Source organism: Haliotis cracherodii, unplaced genomic scaffold (assembly GCF_022045235.1).
Source record: "Haliotis cracherodii isolate W230 unplaced genomic scaffold, xgHalCrac1.p SCAF_1, whole genome shotgun sequence".
In the NCBI taxonomy this organism is placed as follows: domain Eukaryota; kingdom Metazoa; phylum Mollusca; class Gastropoda; order Lepetellida; family Haliotidae; genus Haliotis; species Haliotis cracherodii.
In genome coordinates, this window is record NW_027266264.1 from 52,086,755 (window position 1) to 52,107,699 (window position 20,945).

General features: G+C 40.4%; 1 protein-coding gene across 3 annotated transcripts in view; it reads left to right on the forward strand.

The window, feature by feature from the left end:
- Positions 1-17,814, forward strand: part of LOC139479145 (myotubularin-related protein 10-B-like) — a 45,335-nt gene extending 27,521 nt beyond the window's left edge. For all 3 annotated transcript variants that reach the window (XM_071261930.1, XM_071261936.1, XM_071261944.1), the window contains 11 exons: positions 521-596; positions 1,216-1,298; positions 2,117-2,173; positions 3,655-3,742; positions 4,296-4,419; positions 6,385-6,472; positions 7,365-7,453; positions 8,667-8,797; positions 10,955-11,104; positions 11,608-11,780; positions 12,222-17,814. In XM_071261930.1, coding sequence (XP_071118031.1) covers positions 521-596; positions 1,216-1,298; positions 2,117-2,173; positions 3,655-3,742; positions 4,296-4,419; positions 6,385-6,472; positions 7,365-7,453; positions 8,667-8,797; positions 10,955-11,104; positions 11,608-11,780; positions 12,222-13,037 — 1,875 coding nt within the window. In that variant the 3' untranslated portion in view covers positions 13,038-17,814. The remainder of the gene's footprint in view (positions 1-520; positions 597-1,215; positions 1,299-2,116; positions 2,174-3,654; positions 3,743-4,295; positions 4,420-6,384; positions 6,473-7,364; positions 7,454-8,666; positions 8,798-10,954; positions 11,105-11,607; positions 11,781-12,221) is intronic.
- The last annotated feature ends 3,131 nt before the right edge of the window (positions 17,815-20,945 follow it).

A 20,945-nucleotide genomic window follows, 5' to 3' on the forward strand; every position in this document is an offset into this window, starting at 1 on the left:
GGCTTGTTTGCTTGCCCTGACACTAGTAGTTTATGAATGAGGCCAGTAATAGAAGGGAGACAACTCTCAACACCCTACATAATCTGTAATCCCAAATCCAGTTTCAAGGATGTCATTCTATATATGACTCATTGTCATTTTGTAAAAGAAAGTAAAGAAATAACATGAAATGGCAACCCTACCCTACACTGAAGTCAGCCAACTGATCAGATGATGCTATGTTATCAACGTATGATGTCATGACCAATGCAAGGCATCACATCGTCTTGTACTCAACAGTCAAAAAGTAATACCATTTCAATTGACCAATCAGCATTAAGAATTGCTAAAGGCATAAACACAAATATCTAAATGCTATGACACTTGTCTTACAGGTAATATTTTGTTACATTATTACATTGCATTTGATTTAATTTATCTCTGAATATAAGGACGTAAAGACATTGAAACAAAAATATTAATTATTTTCAGACGAAAGAATGTTGTTTTTAAACATCTAACCATTCATGTTATATTCCAGGACAGCAAGAGGCAGCGCAACAAGGTGTTGGGTGACCATGACATTCCACTGACGAAAGTCGACAGTATTTACCAAAGTGAGAAATAAGTCCTTCATGTACGTTCGGATAAAATGAAAACTTTGGCTATATTAAATGATTTGGGTATATTTCCTTCATGTCAGATGGTGTTAATATAATATACTACTGGAAGGAACACACAATTTTTTCATGTGCCTAGAGGAAATGGCTGACGGGCATTGCAACACACAGCCTTCCAAAAGTAGGTGTTCTTTAGCTGTTGAGTGAGTTCATTAGCAGTCGTCAACCAGAGAAAGTTACTCGTTACTTGTCAATACGTCCAATGGTTATAATGGGTACATTTCTGGAGGGGCAGACACCACCATAGGTAGAACACACTCTCCTAACTCTACCTTTATCTGTTGACATGGAGCTATCACAATGAAGTCTTATTGAAAATCCAGATCAGCATGGTTTAACATGGAAACATCAGTGAGAATTGGGTCTGATGAAATCTCATTACACTCAGATCATTTACTCCCATGGAGAGTTCATCAGATCATCCACAGAGAAGTATCAAAGATCTGCTTTTTGTGAGATATTGCATCAGACACAACTCACATTCCTATAATTAAAAGATCTGGTTAAAATGAGATTGGTGAGTTTTTTATAAATTGTGGAATGTTTCTGTCGTCAGTTGTGTCTGGAGGCAAGAAACGGAAACTCCAGCCAGGAGCATCTGTGTCTAATTCTACAAAGTACCTTGAGCTACACTGCAAGGTGAGACATGACATACTGCTATCCCCTGACATCCAAGGTGAGACCTGACGTACTGCTATCCCCTGACATCCAAGGTGAGACATGACATACTGGTTTCCCCTGACATCCAAGGTGAGACATGACATACTGGTTTCCCCTGACATCCAAGGTGAGACATGACATACTGCTATCCCCTGACATCCAAGGTGAGACATGACATACTGCTAGCCCCTGACATCCAAGGTAAGACATGACATACTGCTTTCCCCTGACAACCAAGGTGCAACACAGCTGACATACTGGTATCCCCTGACAACCAAGGTGAGACATGACATACTGCTTTCCCCTGACATCCAAGGTAAGACATGACATACTGCTATCCCCTGACAACCAAGGTGAGTCATGACATACTGGTATCCCCTAGCAACCATGGTGCGACACAGCTGACCTAGCAGTGTGATTAGTAACCCCTGACAACCAGGGTGAGACATGACATACTGGTATCCCCTGACAACCAAGGTGCAACACAGCTGACATACTGGTATCCCCTGACAACCAAGGTGAGTCATGACATACTGGTATCCCCTGACAACCAAGGTGAGTCATGACATACTGGTATCCCCTGACAACCAATGTGAGACCTCATTACTTTCTCACATGCTCAAGTCGAGATTTATTTTTTGATGTTTAGCTCAATCTTGGTTCTGATATAATTGCTTAGTCAGTTTAAGAAACAAATACTAGTAGTAAAGCAATATTGCTTCCAAAGACAGTTGATATGCGATTGGTTGCAGAATGAGTTGCAAACTAACAAAATACTCCTCTTTCTTTTCTTGCAGGATTTTCAAATACATACATTCGGTTTCAAGTTCTGCCCCAAAGATCAAAATAAACTGGTAAGAATGTGTCAATACTGTATACAAGTTACAAATGTGTCTTTTGGGAGGATTTCAGATTGTATTAACGTGTTCATTGAAACCCTGTTTGTCCAAAAACCTTCAGTGGATATGTTGGGTGGATCACTTTAGTGGATCCCTTTCATGGAGCCCTGTAGTTGATCCAGCCCTGTTGTGGATATCTGTCGTTGATCCCTTTCGTGGAGCCCTGTAGATGATCCCTCTAGTGGAGCCCAGTAGTGGAGCCCTTTAGTGGAGCCCTGTAGTGGATCCCTTTCATGGAGGCCTGTAGTTGATCCCTTTCATGGAGCCCTGTAGTTGAGCCCTTTAGTGGAGCCCTGTAGTGGAGCCCTTTAGTGGAGCCCTGTAGTTGATCCCTTTCATGGAGCCCTGTAGTTGATCCCTTTCATGGAGCCCTGTAGTTGATCCCTTTCATGGAGCCCTGTAGTTGATCCCTTTCATGGAGCCCTGTAGTGGAGCCCTTTAGTGGAGCCCTGTAGTTGATCCTTTAGTGGAGCCCTGTAGTTGATCCCTTTAGTGGAGCCCTGTAGTTGATTCCTGTAGTGGGTCTCTTTAGTTGATCCCTTTAGTGGAGCCCTGAAGTGGAGCCCTGTAGTGGAGCCCTTTAGTGGGTCCCTAGTTGATCCCTTTAGTGGAGCCCTGTAGTGGAGCCCTTTAGTGGGTCTCTAGTTAATCCCTTTAGTGGAGCCCTGTAGTTGATCCCTGTAGTGGGTCTCTTTAGTGGAGCCCTGTAGTGGGTCTCTTTAGTGGAGCCCTGTAGTGGAGCCCTGTAGTTGATCCCTTTAGTGGAGCCCTGTAGCAGAGCCCTGTAGCGGAGCCCTGTAGTGGGTCTTTTTACTGATTTGTCTGGTCCAGACTCAATTATTTACTGGCCGCCGTCATATAGATGGAATATGTAACTGAATGCAGTGCTAAACAATAAATAAGTGTCTGGATTAAGAGGCTCTCACTCTCAATAAGTAGTACCATAGCAGGTGAAATACCTGCATGCCTGACTGTCTGAAATTGTCCTGTTTTCATCTCAGTCAGTTGACATTTAGAGCATGCATGCTCAATGGTTGTGTCGGTGTTTTAACCTTATATGTAAAATTTATGAATAATCATTTGTTTGTTTAAACTCTGGACTGGAAGTTTTCTAAATGGTGTCTGAACTTGGAGTTGGCAGTCTGACTGTCTGACTAGATTTTTGGTGAATAATCAACACTTGAGTACCCTGTGAAATGAAACAAAACACAAGACAATATTTAGTTTCTGGTGTTTGTAAATGGAGTAGTGCATACAGTTTTCTAAGAAGTTCTGGCTGCATATTCTGGGAGCTAAGTTGAAGACCTTGATAAAACGTCTATATATCTAATTGCACTAGTAGTAAGAAGCTGCAGTTTTGACCAGGTATTATTTTGATTAATACAGCTCCAGTTTTGTCTGTTTTGATTTTGCTGATCTCCATTGTTGTGTTCCAGGCTATAAACGCCATCGTCCATCATTCCTACCCCACACGGTCAGACCTCCTGTTCGCATATGACTATGGCCACAGCGGCAAATTTGCAGGTATGTCAAGATCAGCATATTCTTTTCTGCAAAAATATTTTTTCCATAAAGAGATGCAAAATGGCTAATGTGGCATAAAGACATACTACTGACTGAAATGTCTTCTGATGCCCTTCTGTTGTTGAGTGTTTAGGGGGTACGGGTGGCCCAGTCGTCAAAGGTGTTACAGTTCCTGGTTAGAGTTGCATGATTGCATCCCTTAGATGTGGCAGGATCCTGTGATCATGGGTTTGAATCCCAGCTTCACCCTGATTATGATTCTAGGGCCTATCAGCACCACTCTATGCTTGTCTGTTTCATCAAAGTGATTAATGTCAGGAACCTACTCAACTTTAAGTTTTCCTCCCTCGAGTTTGCATGCAATAACTTAGCATTAGGGGATGGGAAGCAGCATCTACATGATCTCATCTTCCCGATTTCAATCTAACAATTATTGAAAAAGAATGCCAACATGTAAACAAGCTGATGAACTTGTGGTTAGCTGCAAATTGTGTTTGCTGAAATAGTTTCCCACCATGAATGGAGTTAACACCACTGATTGTTTACCTTGCAGAACAAAAACTGGAGACACGATTGTTCTACAACAAGCTAGACTGGGAGTTTGAGTTAAAACGACTCAATGCAGTGGGTCGCTGGAGAGTCGCTGACATGAACACAGAATACTGCAATGCCCCCAGGTCAGACTACACACGTGTTTGAATAGGTCCACAGCGCCCCATTGCTGGGCACTGACTGGTCAGGCTCTGTCCAATGTCCATTCGTCACCACTCGCCCCTTTCCGTAACCTGCAAGAAGACTCGTCCCCCTATCGATGAAGGTTATGTGCGAAAATACGACAAACCAATCAGAATGCGTGTATGATTTCAAGTTCTTTGTCAAAGAATCCCTCAGAAATAATTTTTGATTTTACATATGTCATGCATCTAAAAATATACCCAAGACACAGTTAAATGTGCTCAATCATACTGTTTAATTCCGCATGTCCAGTTGTGCTTTAAATTGTATCTGAAACATATATGATTAGGAGATAATTACCAAGTTGCCGTGCTAAATTTAACATTTGAAACCTCACGCTGCGCATTCGGTTTTAATTTCAATTTAGCGGGGTTAAATCTACAGGTAACCTAGCTCTACATTTAAAACACAGTATGTTTATCTCCATTCTTCCATGACTAAATTAAACGCAAACTCTTTGGTGTTGGTAAATATACTGAGTGAAGCGGCATGGGTTGAGTTCAGTGTTTTGAGTGGGTTATTGATCTGAATTACGGAATCACCAAACCAAATATGGTGCTGTATATCCTCAAGCAGTTTGTTTACACCGTAATACTTCACTCGAACATATGACAGGCATTGAAACATGGGAATGAGGTGGGCATCCCTAAAGAAAACAAAGCTCTACATCGCACGTCACCATTAGGACGTCATATTGCTCATTGTGACGCAAAAGATATGACGTCACAGTCGTATATAGAAAAGCGCCAAAATGCCAAGCTCTCTGTTGTGTCCAAAACGTAAATACATTCCCTTTGTTGATTTCTGTCGTGTTTTTCTGCACAAAATGTATTGCCACACATCCTTTGAATATTGTAGTAACCGCATCTGTTCATTTTGTAACCTGTAATTGTAGATATAATTATTTAAATATGCCTACCAAAAATGACTGAAAATAGTACTATTCTATGAATATTAGCTTCCGCGGTGAAGCGGCCATCAAACCAGCTGTTTCAATCAGAGGGGGTTTATTGTGATTTAATAGCCTCTGATTGACCAATCAGAATCGAGTAAATTCTAAATTCCAGGGAGAATATATAGGGAAATGTGTGTGAACCATTACGCAACGAGTTGACAATTGTTTTAGGTATGCCCGTTTGCGCTAAGACGGAACCCGGTCACAAAAACGGCCATGAGAGGGTCACGAGTCGCTATTCGGCTTGTCCCGGAATGACATGAGTTGGTCACAAATGTCCAATGTCATTAAATCAGATCTTAGTGCTTGTTTCCACTACCCAAAGATCTCAGGACAACCCATTACAGGTCATGTCAGAACTTTGAACAACCATTGAAATGACTGAAAGGAAGTTGGCATGAGCCAATGCTTCGTTCGGAATACCCTGTGTTAACCTTTCCGAGGTTGCATGATAAGAAAATACATTTGAACTCTCACTCTCTTGATCTTGTAAGGGATGCTGTGATTGGTCAGATGAAAGGTTGTTTTGATTAGACCTGTGATTGGTTGTCCTCAGATCTTTGTGTAGTGGTAGCGAGCACTAAGATCTTATTTTAATGAGACATGGGGCGGCAACCTCCCTGATCGTGTTTAATGATTACCCGCTGCCGTGATACGCCTGGAATATTTCTCACTGCAGCACAAAGATGTTTTTGTTACTCTGCATTTTATTGCATTAGGCACTTGGAAAATATTTGCTGTGCTAACATTTTTTTATAAAGCGTCATTAATTGTTGGTGTGTTTACCACACATGGATAAAACCTATGTTACTAAGTTACCTTTGAAAGTGTTATTCCAGCTATCCCAGAGTATACCAAGGTTGTTGCTTATAATGTGTATGTGTAAATAGTGTTAAGTATATTGAGTAGTATAGCTTCAGTACAGACTTTGACATGTGTGTTTCTGTTTCAGTATGCCTGAGTACTTTGTTGTGCCAGTTTATTTGTTGAACACAGACTTGGTGAAGTCAGCTGTAATCTACAACGATTATAGGCTACCGGTAAGGGATGGCATTTTGACTCTTTGTGTTTCCAAAACCCATGGATATCACTAATGAAATGTTTATCAACATTAAATGGCTGAAAATGGGGATCTGTTGGCCCAAATAGTTGCTTAGGAAGACTTTATTCTTGTCATTTGATCACATTTGATTGTTCCCAAGTACTTCCGATAAAGAAATTCGCTATGTGTGAGGGGGCATAGTTGGCCCTGCTGTCTAAGTAGTTGCAATTTGCTGTGCAGAGTTGTGTCCCTTGGACACGACAGAAACCAATGTTTGTGGGTTTGAATCATGGTTCGCCCTGATTATGTTTCTAGGTTTGTCAGCACCATACACGTGGTCTTGGGGTTCACCAAAATTAATAATTAGATTATTGTTGCCTTATTACCATGCCTCAATTAATATTGTTTCATAAAGTGAATTGTGTCATGTTTTTTCTTGACTTCTGTAAAATTAAATAAATCTCATTAAAATTAGATCTATTACTCTGACACAATAGGAGGTCCGTCATGGGAACTAATCAGCCTATCAGATTCAGGCAATCCTTCAGATTGGGCAGTCAAAGTTCACTTAGTGTTCACCTGACCTTCAGATATATCAGAGTAAAAGATGGGATTCTAATGACGTTGTCCAAGTAATAAGACACAGGTGGCTTACCGATTCCAGACTGTAAGTGGTTCCTGACACTCTGTCTTTGGGTGTTTACTTTGATCAGGGTAATTAGGTGATGAAAATGTTTAAAAAATTGTAACCATGGTAATTCTTAACCATGTTTCCATGACAATCTTCTTTTATTCATGTGCCTTCAGTGAAACAATTTCTCTTGAGTATTGGACATAGAGACCATAACAGATAGATGATCGTAATAATATAATGATGGATTTATTTTCAGACCTGGTGCTATACCCACAGGAATAGTAGCTGTCTAGTTCGAATGTCTCATGTGGCTCCGGAATCAATATCCAAAGAAGGCCATGAGAAGTGAGATTTTTACTGAATTTTAGTTACTATCATATTAGGTTTGGGGGCAGGTAGTTGATAGTACTTCATTCTTTTGTCCCATGCTAATACCTCAGAGAGGATACTGCACTCTAAGTAAGTGCCCTGCCCTGTTGAGCATCCCTAGGCCAACATCTGGACCAATCTGTAAGTAATCTAATTGAGTGTCTCCCGATCAATATTCTGTAACATGTGTCTCCTGGTTAATATTCTATGTCAATTCAAATTTCCACAAAGGGATTTTTAGCCCCGGGGACTATTGTACTCGTAAGTTAATGTTAATGTATTGAATTTAAGATGATTTTAGCACTGTTTGACTTCGGTGATTGTGTGTCCCCATGCTGTCAACCACTGTTCAATATCATTAAAATCAGATCTTAGTTTTCGCTACAGCTAAACAAAGATCTGAGGACATCCGATTTAATACGGTTCACGTCAGAACGACCTTTCGCAAACTTTAACCGATCAATGAAATGACTGACAAGAAATAGACATTAGCCAATCGGAAGGCAGCTTTCTCAAGCTTTACGACACTAGTTTCAAACTGGCGACTACGCTTTGAAACTTATTTTGACGTAGTATCAATTAAAAAGGTTAAAACTGTCAAAAAGAACATTCTGGAATGGCTTACAGATGGCCTATATTGTATTGATATAATCATAAATCCCGTAACTGTCATTCGGAATACCACTTGTTAAATATTTTGAGGTTGCATGAAAACACATTCTGTCTGCCAATTTCATTATCTGGTAAGCAACGCTCTGATTGGTTGGATGAAAGGTTGTTCTGACATGACCCGTAATGGGATGTCCTCAGATCTTTGTTCAGCGATAGCAAGAACTAAGATCTGACTTTAATAAGATTGACCATTGGTCGGACTGGCAGAGTCTCGAGTCAGACTGCTTCGATATAGCTGAATCCTCACATGCTTGTTACTAACCCTGATTGACAAGTATGCTTACAATACTTGATGAAGATTGCTTGTTACTAACTCTGATTGACAAGTATGCTTACAATACTTGATGAAGATTGCTTGTTACTAACCCTGATTGACAAGTATGCTTACAATACTTGATGAAGATTGCTTGTTACTAACCCTGATTGACAAGTATGCTTACAATACTTGATGAAGATTGCTTGTTATTTTGTAAAAGTTGCAATTTCATAACAATTCAATCTGTTGGGTCTATTTCAGAATAATAAGTGCAATAAAACAGGCCTGTGATTTGGAAGATGAACCCAAGAGAGTTGATTTGTCTAGAGTGTGCCCCTCACTTCGAGACCTCCAGCTGAGCTATGAAAAGTTGAAAGAGTGCTGCATGACTGGTAACTAGGCCGTTATTATGTGCTATTTGTGAATTTCAAACATGGATTCTACTCGTAGATTTAATTGTTTTGTTTGTTTATTTGTTGGTTTATTTTGATATATTGCCCAGGTCTAGAGCAAGTATTGGTACAGTGATCCCTCGCTACAACACTTCCTTCGGGGTCCAAATAATTTTATGAGCGTTATAGATGATCAGCGGTTTAACGAAGGTTGAGTTTATGTTAATAAATTTTGGGAGCCATGCTTTACCGTGCACTATAACCGAGTTAGTACTATAATGAAGAGCACAATATCGAGGCAACACTGTATAAAGAAATCAAACTTGTTTGGGCACAGACAACCATAATTACACACATAACAAAACCATAATTCAGGTTATTATAATTATGAAGTAGGTAAAACCTTCTGAGTTTAGGGAAATAAGAACTTATGAGTATCCGATGTGAGTGGTACCAGTGATGGTGTATACATGACATATCCGATGTGAGTGGTACCAGTGATGGTGTATACGTGACATATCCGATGTTAGTGGTACCAGTGATGGTGTATACATGACATATCCGATGTGAGTGGTACCAGTGATGGTGTATACATGACATATACTTTGTGAGTGGTACCAGTGATAGTGTATACATGACATATCCTTTGTTAATGGTACCAGTGATGGTTTATACATGACATATCTGATGTCAGTGGTACCAGTTATGGTGTATACATGACATGTCCTATGTTAGTGGTACCAGTGATGGTGTATACGTGACATGTCCTACGTGAGTGGTACCAGTGATGGTGTATACGTGACATGTCCTATGTTAGTGGTACCAGTGATGGTGTATACGTGACATGTCCTATGTTAGTGGTACCAGTGATGGTGTATACGTGACATATCCTATGTGAGTGGTACCAGTGATGGTGTATACGTGACATTTCCTATGTGAGTGGTAACAGTGATGGTGTATACGTGACATGTCCTATGTGAGTGGTAACAGTGATGGTGTAAACATGACATGTCCTATGTGAGTGGTAACAGTGATGGTGTAAACGTGACATGTCATATGTAAGTGGTAACAGTGATGGTGTAAACGTGACATTTCCTATGTTTGTGGTACCAGTGATGGTGTATATGTGACATAACCTATGTGAGTGGTACCAGTGATGGTGTATACGTGACATGTCCTATGTGAGTGGTACCAGTGATGGTGTAAACATGACATGTCCTGTGTGAGTGGTAACAGTGATGGTGTAAACGTGACATGTCCTATGTGAGTGGTAACAGTGATGGTGTAAACGTGACATTTCCTATGTCAGTGGTACCAGTGATGGTGTAAACGTGACATTTCCTATGTGAGTGGTAACAGTGATGGTGTAAACGTGACATTTCCTATGTGAGTGGTAACAGTGATGGTGTAAACATGACATGTCCTATGTGAGTGGTAACAGTGATGGTGTAAACGTGACATGTCCTATGTGAGTGGTAACAGTGATGGTGTATACGTGACATTTCCTATGTGAGTGGTACCAGTGATGGTGTTAACGTGACATGTCCTATGTGAGTGGTACCAGTGATGGTGTATACATGACATGTCCTATGTGAGTGGTACCAGTGATGGTGTATACATGACATGTCCTATGTGAGTGGTAACAGTGATGGTGTAAACATGACATGTCCTATGTGAGTGGTAACAGTGATGGTGTAAACGTGACATGTCCTATGTCAGTGGTAACCGTGATGGTGTATACGTGACATGTCCTATGTGAGTGGTAACAGTGATGGTGTAAACATGACATGTCCTATGTGAGTGGTAACAGTGATGGTGTAAACGTGACATGTCCTATGTGAGTGGTAACAGTGATGGTGTAAACGTGACATGTCCTATGTGAGTGGTAACAGTGATGGTGTAAACATGACATGTCCTATGTGAGTGGTAACAGTGATGGTGTAAACATGACATGTCCTATGTGAGTGGTAAAAGTGATGGTGTAAACGTGACATGTCCTATGTGAGTGGTACCAGTGATGGTGTAAACGTGACATGTCCTATGTGAGTGGTAACAGTGATGGTGTAAACGTGACATGTCCTATGTGAGTGGTACCAGTGATGGTGTAAACGTGACATGTCCTATGTGAGTGGTAACATGGGCGGTGTGGTGTTGCAGATTCTGTGAAGGAGTTCCTCAGTACAGACCTGGCCTGGTACTCCAACCTGGACAACACACAGTGGCTCCAGGCAGTCTGCAAGTGTCTACAGATCACCTTCAGCATTGTCGTCAGCATACACAAGGACCAGCAGACCATTATCATTGCAGGTACTCACTTCAAGCTGGGAAGCCAGAGGCCCTGAAATTGATCTTGCAGTGTTACATCCCTTAGACATGCCAGGATCCACTTCTAGTTTCACAATCATCATGAGCCTTTGTTCATCAGCAACTTAAGTTGTACCGGAATCCTGAGTAGCCTAGATGTTTGAAGTTTGAACTACATCCTTTTGCCATCCAATTTTGGCTCAGTACCCCATACTTGCCATGAGCCAGCTGAAAATGGGGAATGTGTAGCTAAAGTGTGTGAAACAGGCTGATTGGATGTGATCATACCCTTATGACTTGTATCTTTATTCCATGCGTTCAACCTGTGCTAGGTCTGGTCCAGACTGTCAGGGCGCCATGACTGTAATATTGATGACTGCAGTGTGAAACGATGTACACACACTCACTTGTTCTGCTGTGATCCGTTGGGGTTCCGGGTTAGATTTCACTGGATTATTTACAGGCTATTATGGTCATATATTGACAAATTGTTGTTTTGATTTCAGAGGAGACAGGTTGTGACTTCTCCTGCATTGTGGCCTCTCTGGTCCAGATGTGCCTTGATCCCCACTGCCGGACGCAGGTTGGCTTCCAGTCGCTCATACAGAAGGAGTGGGTGGCAATGGGACACCCCTTCCAGAAAAGACATGGACTCACCCAGGAAAACGAAACTGATAGGGTTGGTATTCATTGCCTTGTATGGGGGTTTAGGGATTTTCCTCGTCCCTTGACATAAAATATGTAAAACTTTCAGTGAGTATATCCTTTGTTGTGTAAAAGATTGTGTAATGTCTTTTACATACTTGTAACGGCCCCATCGTCACTCTGTTCCTAGAAATTTAGTAATTTATCTAAGGTTCATTGTTTTGACTGTCACTTGTATTGCACGTTCTTGTATACATATTAGTTAGTAAACCTTTTATAAAATATTCCAGAACTGTTCAGGTGTGCTACAGACTAGTGGCTCTATTTTGATTTCGTCCCAAAACCATACTTTCGGAACATTTTTTAATTATATTTTGAATACAATGTAGTTACCCTTTGGTTTCAATAAAAGTCCACGAACCAAGTACTGCAAAGAGGCCTTACACATAGATGCATTAATTGGCCATTGTTGCAGGCTCCCATCTTTCTGCTGTTCCTGGACTGTTGCTGGCAGCTGTTGCAGCAGTACCCATCCTCCTTCGCCTTCACGGAGACCTACCTGACCACCATCTGGGACTGCGTCCATCTGGGTCTGTGCGACACATTTCTCTTCAACAACTGCCACCAGCGCCGTAAGTTCATGATGGAAGGTCGTCGCATGGCTCACATCCATCTGCCCAGTGTTTGGGACTGGCAGTTCCAGCTCGGGGAAATTGATCTTACTCTCTTCAACAATCCACTGTATGTTATGAGAACCAAGTTGGATTTGAACGAAATAGTCTCCAGTGCGAAAAAGACTCTAACAGAAACTGGTGCGACACTTCGGGATGAGATGTACAAGATGAAGCTGACGGACTTGTATCTGGAGGAAGAAAGGTTCTTCCCCGAGGTCAACGGTGTCCTGTATCCACAGTTCACACCATTAGTTGTCAAACTTTGGAAACAGTGCTTCATTCGTTGGAATATCCCTGCACAGATTATCGGCGGCGGAAACCCTTCTCGGTACCTCCAACAGTGTGTGTTGGTGGAGGAGGTCATCTCGCTCCATCATCGGCTCAAGTTCCTTCAGCGGGATTCCCAGAGGTCGCAACGACCCAAGAGTGAACTTATCTTTGGTATGGAGGAGAAGCAGAAGACGCCAGCACTCCTTAACTCCTGTGTTCTCACATCCTCCTTCCCATTCTCACATGGGCCGCCCAACAAGGCCTATAACACTCTTCTCTGGAACCCCATAGCAGACTACGTCCAGAACAGCACCATCGACTATGACTACACAAATGCTGATGATTGAGGCATAGCTAACAAGTCTTAAACTGTAAAGAGCAAAGTCACGTCTGAACAAGAATGGTATGCTCATTGTACACGAGGAAATTAAAAACGGATGTGATGAGCCAGGGCTCAAACCACTAGACTAACCCATCCATTGTGTATACTCTTTAAGAAACCACACTCTGCTGACCGGAGATGTGTCATGAAAGGCCACCCTGCACCACAGCCACCTGCAAGTGCCTCGGTCTTCGTAGATATAACCACGGCTTATGTCATTGATTTTCACTGTACATGCCAAGGGTGGAATAGGACAAGGGTGAAAACTGGATAGATTTTTTTTGTTTGTCAAAATTTAAAAGTTACTTATTTGAATTATTTCTACCATTTATCAAGGATATGACATTCACTCTTTAGCAAGCATTTGAAAAGGACATCCAATTATTGGTGTAATTTGTAAATGATTAATGTGTAAATCTGGTAAAAGTTATCATACCCTTAACAAACATTTGAAAATGATTCCATTTGATTGTGTATTTTGTGAATGAAAATTAAAATATAGAAAAACATCATTCAAGTACAGTTTCGGCTTGTAAATGTCCGAAAGTGTAGTTCAAGTTTAAATGTTTAATTCTAATGATATATGAATCAGTTGTCTTTAAATTGGGTTCAGTCGGTAAGATATGCAGCTGTAACATTCGACAATCAAACAGAAACATGGCCTTGATTTTGTACGTTACTCATTTGGTGCCTTTGAGTAATTGTTGTTATTCGACATGTCTGCTGAATCAATCGGATGTTTTGTCAGACAAATACCAATAAACCTTGCCAACACAATGTCTAAGGACCATCAAAAATATATAAAGACATATTTAGTTCAAGAAAAGCTTATTTTGTTTGATAACACTGGGTGTATCCATCACATTGAACTTGAGATTTTCAGTGTTTATTTCAACAGAATACGTCCTTCAACATGCGTCCCAGCATGACGAGGGACAACTTCAACATGCGTCCCAGCATGACCTGGTATCTTTGCATTAAGATGATTGTAGCTCCCATACTAGTCTGTCATACAGACCCTGAAACAAGTATATCCAATACAGCCCATGCAAGTCTATATTTGGCAACTTTAGATTACTGCAGTATCTGAAAATGGAGAGAGTCTCTGGGCTCCTTTTTATTTTATTTTACAACTATGATTTAATAACTGGTTTTTTTCTTCTGTAAAATGTGTTCATTTCAGAGACTAGGTGTTCGTATACTTCCATACTTTAACATAGGCTTACAACAGTCTTTGTGCTAAGAATGCTTTATGAAGCAGGACCCAGAGCAGTAACGTTCAATGTTATTCTTGTAACTACTATGTGCAATCTCTGGTCCCAATTCCCCCATTTAAATAGCCCAAAGCCATCCTCAACTATGAAGTGTTTAATATTCACATGATATTGTGACCATGGACCTTTTCACCACAAGACTTCATTTCAGAAGTGTCTAAATCTCTTACCAAAAACCCAACTTCTCTTGTTCAGGGCAGTAATTTGACTTTTACTGTGGTCTTTGTTCGCATTAATGAAACTTCACATTTATGTCTCCAAAATGACTATCAACAATAAGACGGCCTCACTGCAGACTTTGGGGGCGGTCGGGTAGCCTAGTGGTTAAAGCGTTTGCTCGTCACGCCAAAGACCCGGGTTCGATTCCTGACATGGGTACAATGTGTGAAGCCCATTTCTGGTGTCCCCCGCCGTGATATTGCTGGAATATTGCTAAAAGCGGCGTAAAATCAAACTAAGTCACTCACCCACTCACTCACTCACTGCAGACTTTGGAAAGCAGAAATACCAACTTGAATATAAACACAAGCACGGTTTATTGAGTAGCAGTTGTAACAAGTACATAACAATGTCATTCATAGAATAGGAATTACACAATAGGCATCTGGGAAGTTATCACTGCTGGGGTCAAGAGTTCTACCCATTCGTGTCAAACTAGGCATCATAGACCACTCCAGCAGACAAGACAGACGCCACCCACACAACACTTCGTCAAAGGCCAACATGACCCAATGCGCACTGATAGGCTAGGGGTAAGGTGATGTCGCATTGATATTGAGGTGCATTTTTGGCTATGGTTCAGCAGTCATATTAATTTGGAGGCGCACATTATTTCAAGATTTACAGTATGTACTCTGTAATTCGATGGTAGCGGAGGGGTGGTCATGTAGTCTCGTGGTTAAAGCGCTCGCTCGTCATGCCGAAGACCTCGGGTTCGATTCCCGATGTGGGTAAAATGTGTGAAGCCCATTTCTGGTGTCCCCCGTCATGATATTGCTGGAATATTGCTAAAAGCCGCGTAAAACCATACTCACTCACTCGATGGTAGTGGATGGGTCAAGGGTAGTTATTATTATAGACTTGAGATATGTACAACGGATAATGAAGGATTCCAAAATCCATGGTAATGCCGCTATTACCTTTTCAGGATTCAGAACTTTGCTTTGTGTGAGGGAAGCACATACCCTTACAACACATTATTTACATTCATTGTGATATCAGGCATTAGTCAAAGGGCACTCCCACAGAGGTATTGGCTAAAATTAGCTTAGATTAGGTTATTAATAAATACAGCACAGGTGTATTGCACTGAATTTAAAGTAGATTGAACAGTACATTAGAACCAGTGTTCTGAACGAGAGATTTTCTCGTAGTAGCTGGCTAGTGATAGGGAACTATAGGCGATAAACTATCCATTTTCAAATTTGCAAGTGTTATTGAATGTTTGATACCCAGGACTTTGTTTTTAAACTCATTAGTCAGAGGTTTGAAATGATGAAAATACCACATGAATGTTTATCAACTTAGTAATCACAATATACCCTGGGAGAGAGTGCTACCAAACACTCTCTGTGTATACTCTAAGAACAACGAAAAGACATCACGTCACTTTGAATCAAGGACACCTAAACCACGTAGAAGAGCAGAGCACAGAAAATTTTGTCAGATTTTTAGTCAAAATTATATTTGATGAATACAATATTCATGTTGATCTGTTGTCAAATACAGTGTTTGTGACATATTGCCACCAAGAAAACAAATATCTATTTAGCAAGAGTACTTTAAATAATAATGTTCATATGCCTTGATCAGTCGAGGTTTCTGGACTTCACAAAATTCCATTGTTTTTCAACCAATCAGATTGCAGCAGTGAGTCACTTGTTTTACAAAACAGTGTATTCTTGTTCAAGAGACTTGAAGTCACCAGGTTCATGTAGAAAGTTTTTTGATTGCTTGCTATAGTTTGGTTGTTACCTGTACATACCTGAATGAATACAGTATTATTTGACTGAAACAACGACAAGAAATGTTAGCAGTGGTGAAAGAATTATTCCAAATTAATTATTTTGAAAACAATTTACAGGGTCGGAATGTTAACTGTAGATATAAGCCGAGGACATTTTGGAAACTGCTTATTGACGCTTCAGCACTTTTTCTGCTTAGCTCAGCTTACATATTCTACAATACATGCAGATGTATGTATGTACTTTTGTGCTGTGTTAAAACTGTTGGCAGTGTATGCTGCAAACAATAATTGCATTCAAATTGTGTCAGAAATAATGAAAGTCAAAAAGATTAAGTGCAATATACTTATTTGTCATCATCTGTCTGTTTCAGATGTAAAGATTAATACTGATTTGATGTGATCAAGAGAGCTACAACTTGCTCTAACTTGCAAATTGATGGTAGTGGAATTCCCATTAGGCCACAATACATTAATTGTCCTCCAGATATAAATATAATAAATATTTTGGTAAAGAGAATTGTCCCCAGAAACATAAGACCAGAATTAATTATATTTTCAGCCATTTCAAAAAGAAACATGGGAAGCCACTTTCCTCTTTTGATTATCCACACAAGCTGTTCATTAACTGTTGACAGATTCACATGTAGCATGAATGTTTGGGGGGTCTATCATGTATATGGTGTATTTCAAGAAATGGGGGCATGAGTGGCCCAGTCATCCCAGACATCGCTGTGCAAAGCATTCAGGCGACGTGACAGAAATCTGAAATTAGGAGTTTGAATCATGGTTAAACATGAATGTTTCTGGGTTTCATTGTCAGCACCATATACATATATGGGTTTCACCAAAGTGGGGAACATACAAGGACTGCATCACTTTTGGCTGTCCTCAACCATGCACTGAAACACTGTTCACAGCGGCATTAAACCCATCAGTAGAACGAGAAATAAGGCAACACACGTTGTGCTTTGCTCTTTTGTCTGTAGGTACTTGTGGATATTGTATATTCAGAAGTGTATTCCACATATTTGTAGTAGCTACTGTTGGTATGTTATTGGTATTATAGGTTGATGATTTTGTTACTATTGGTAGAGTAACACGTTTTCTGTTGGTAAGAAAATCAGTAACAGCAGCGTTTTGTTTGTTTGTTGTTTAACGCTGCACTCAATCCTGAAGATTTCATTTGGAATTATACCATCTGGAATAACAAGGTTTTACTTTGTTCCCCTGTATGTGTTGTAGCCTTTTCAAGCATGGATGCTGGTATATATTGATGGTTACCATGGTAGTAATAATTACATTTTTCATATTCCCCATCCAGCTTGCAGCAGCAAATATATGTAGACATTCCAGGGTTCATTGAAACCCAGGGGCGCGGGTGGCCCAGTTGTCTAAGGCGCCGCAATTCGCTGTGCAGAGTTGCGTCCCTTGGGCACGCCAGAAACCTATGATTGTGGGTTAGAATCCCGGTTCGCCCCGATGATGTTTCTAGGTTTGTCAGCACCATACCCGTGCTCGTGGGTTTCACCGAAGTGGTAAACGTCTAAGACCTGCATCACTTTGGGCTTTCCTCCCACATTAAGCTGACACGCCGTGATATAACTCGAAAACTGTTAAAAGTGGCGTTAAACCCAACTCACTCACTCATTGAAACCCAGTGTCTTGTGCGTCATCTTCAAATGACACAGAACGGATCTTGTAAACAGATGGATGAAGCTGAACGTTTGAGTATAACATGATCCTTCTGTCAGGGCATGGTGATTGTCATGCATGGGGTGATGCGGGGTGGGGTGGGGCGGGGCGGGGTCCCCTTTTAAAAACCAAATGTATAATTTGACGTAAGATTTTGATATTTTGGACCCCTCCCTTACAAAAATGCTGGGACGTATTCTGCCCCTGGTTTCAGTTCACAGATGTGCTTTAGCAGTGCCATCAGCATTATTGTCCTTGGCCCTGTTCCACGAAGCAGTCTTAGTACTAAGATGGTCATTATTCCCAAACTTTAGAGCCAAGTTTGTGATTTGATATGTAGTGAAGGGTTTTCAAGGTTTCTGAAATGTAATACACTACTCAATAGAAGTTAAGAAACACCTGATTTTTCATATGACTTGTTTATCTGTCATGGCTGGTGAGTATTGCAACACGCAGCCTTCCAATTGTGGGTGTTCTGTAATTGTTTTGCGTTGTATATATAAGGGACCCTGAACTAAGGGAATCAATCGTTTGTTCATCCTTCATTGAATGAATGGAAGATTACTATTAAATCAACTTTCACTTACTTACTGCTTCTGTCCACAACCAACCCTAATAAATCTTGGGATAAACGTGGTGTGTATGTTCTATACTGTTGGTTGTGAGTGCCATGCAGACAAAACATTCATAAGTTCTCATAAAAACCTCATTTTTACTGTACAGATGTTAGATGGCAAAGTTGACCGAAACATGCCCCTGTCTGAAGAATGTTACCTTACAGCTACAGCTACCTTATAGATAAGAGTGAAAGGAAAACATTCCTGTCATGTTCATTTAAGTATACCATTTCCGAAAACCTTCTATACATTGAAACCTTGGTTGTCCGGACCCTGTTAATCTGGACAAGTACCGCTGGGTTCTCCAACCTGTATAAGTGACAATATTCCGGATGGTTTCCGGGTGGTTTCCTGAGAATGTTGCCATACAGATTAACAGGGTTTCCATCAATATAACCTGATTATCTCCATATCTTTCAGGTTGTGATACTGAAGCTCAAAGCTGTAGGTGCCTGTTTTATATAGATCTATATGTTGAAGTGGTCGCCAGCATGCCAGCACAAATATGTAGTGGAGTAGGTTATATAACACATTCCTGACTGTATATTATGTATATGGTGTTTAGTGTGAATGGTACAGCAAGATGGTGAAAATAGGGATTTCTTGAAATTATTGTTGAGGATTTTAATCGGTAATACTGCAACAAAACTGATGTTTTGTATCGGGAAATTACTGGAGACATAACGTTGAAGAAAATGCTATTGAACAATTAGAAATTGGAATCCTAAAATGTATATTTAGAATACAGTGCTCATGTTTTATACAAATTTTAATTAACTTTCCATCAATTGTTAAATTATCATGGTCTAATTTAAGTATAATTTTCTGAATTCATGAAATACCTGACAAAAAATGTAGATTACTGAAATTTCTCAATTTCCAGGATTTCATGAGAGCCTAGCCTCACAATCTAACTGTAACACACATATGCAATTAGATGAGAACCACAGAATTATGAAATAGTAAGTATATATAAATATATATATATACACAAATTGATAATGGCCATTTTTGAAGGTGAATATTTGTACATGTTGATTGACATAATTATGTACATATTGCTTGAAGATTGTCAGCCATAATTGGAAGCATCTTATGTACACTGTGAATTGTACATAAATGAGAATAAAATGTAATTTCATAATGAATACATTTGTTCCTTATGATTTTTTAACGTCCCAATATTGAATCATGAATGTTTCAGCTTACTATACCTGCCAGGACTGAACATTTGAGTGCCCAGTTCCAACAGTAATGAGTGGAAACGATAGGTCCTAATAGTTTCTTTGTTGTTTAACGCTGCACTCCACAATATGCCAGCTGTAGGAAACTGGTCTGTAAATAATCGAGTCTTGACCAGACAATCAAGTGATTGATATCATGAGCATCGATCCATGTGTAGCTGCCATACAATTTCTTAGTCCCGTGATGGGATTCAAACTGAGGACCTTCTGATCAGAAGTCGGACACCTTGTCCATATGACCAAAGAGGTTAACCCTGTCAGCAGGCTGACAAGGTAAGGATGTCATCTGTGGGATGACTCCACATCCTGCTACACATGCATCAACCAAGTCAGAGAGCCAGGGTACCTGATCCTGGTACCTTGTAGTGGCCTCTTACTACAAGCATGGATTGTTCAAGACCTATTCTAACCCGGATCTTCATGAGTCCTAGGTCCTGATAAATGGCACTCATGATACACTACTGCTATTGACAAAATTAGGAAACATCTGTGTGAGTAGGTTTTGTGATGGTAGCTATTCCACCTGCAAGGGTGAATCCATTCTACTGAACAGGAGACTGTGGAGTGGACAATGTCTTGCTTCTTTTTTTTTTTTGGTGTGTTTTGTTTGTTGTTTAATGTTGCACCCAGCAATATTCCAGCAATATGATGGCTATCTGTAAATAAACCGAGTCTGATCTAGACAATCCAGTGATTGATATCATGAGCATGGATCCATGCCATTGGGATACGATGACATGCATCAACCAAATCAGTGAGCCTGATCACCCAAACCCATTAGTCACCTCTTAGGCAAGCATGGGTTGCTGAAGACAGACCTGTTCTTCAAGGATGTGAAGAATGTGTCCCCTTAAAGACATATTAAAGGCTGGTGGCTGTTTTTACGATGTTTCTTAATATATAAAAGCAACAAAACCCTTTCTATATTGATGAAAAAAATTTCTGCCAAAAGAAGAGTCAATTGTGTAATTCTGACCATATCATGAGCATGCGTTCATGAATCACTATCAAAAAGTGATGATACCAGGTGTTCGCGAAATGGCGGTACCCATCACACATACATGCAAAAGCAAGCCAATT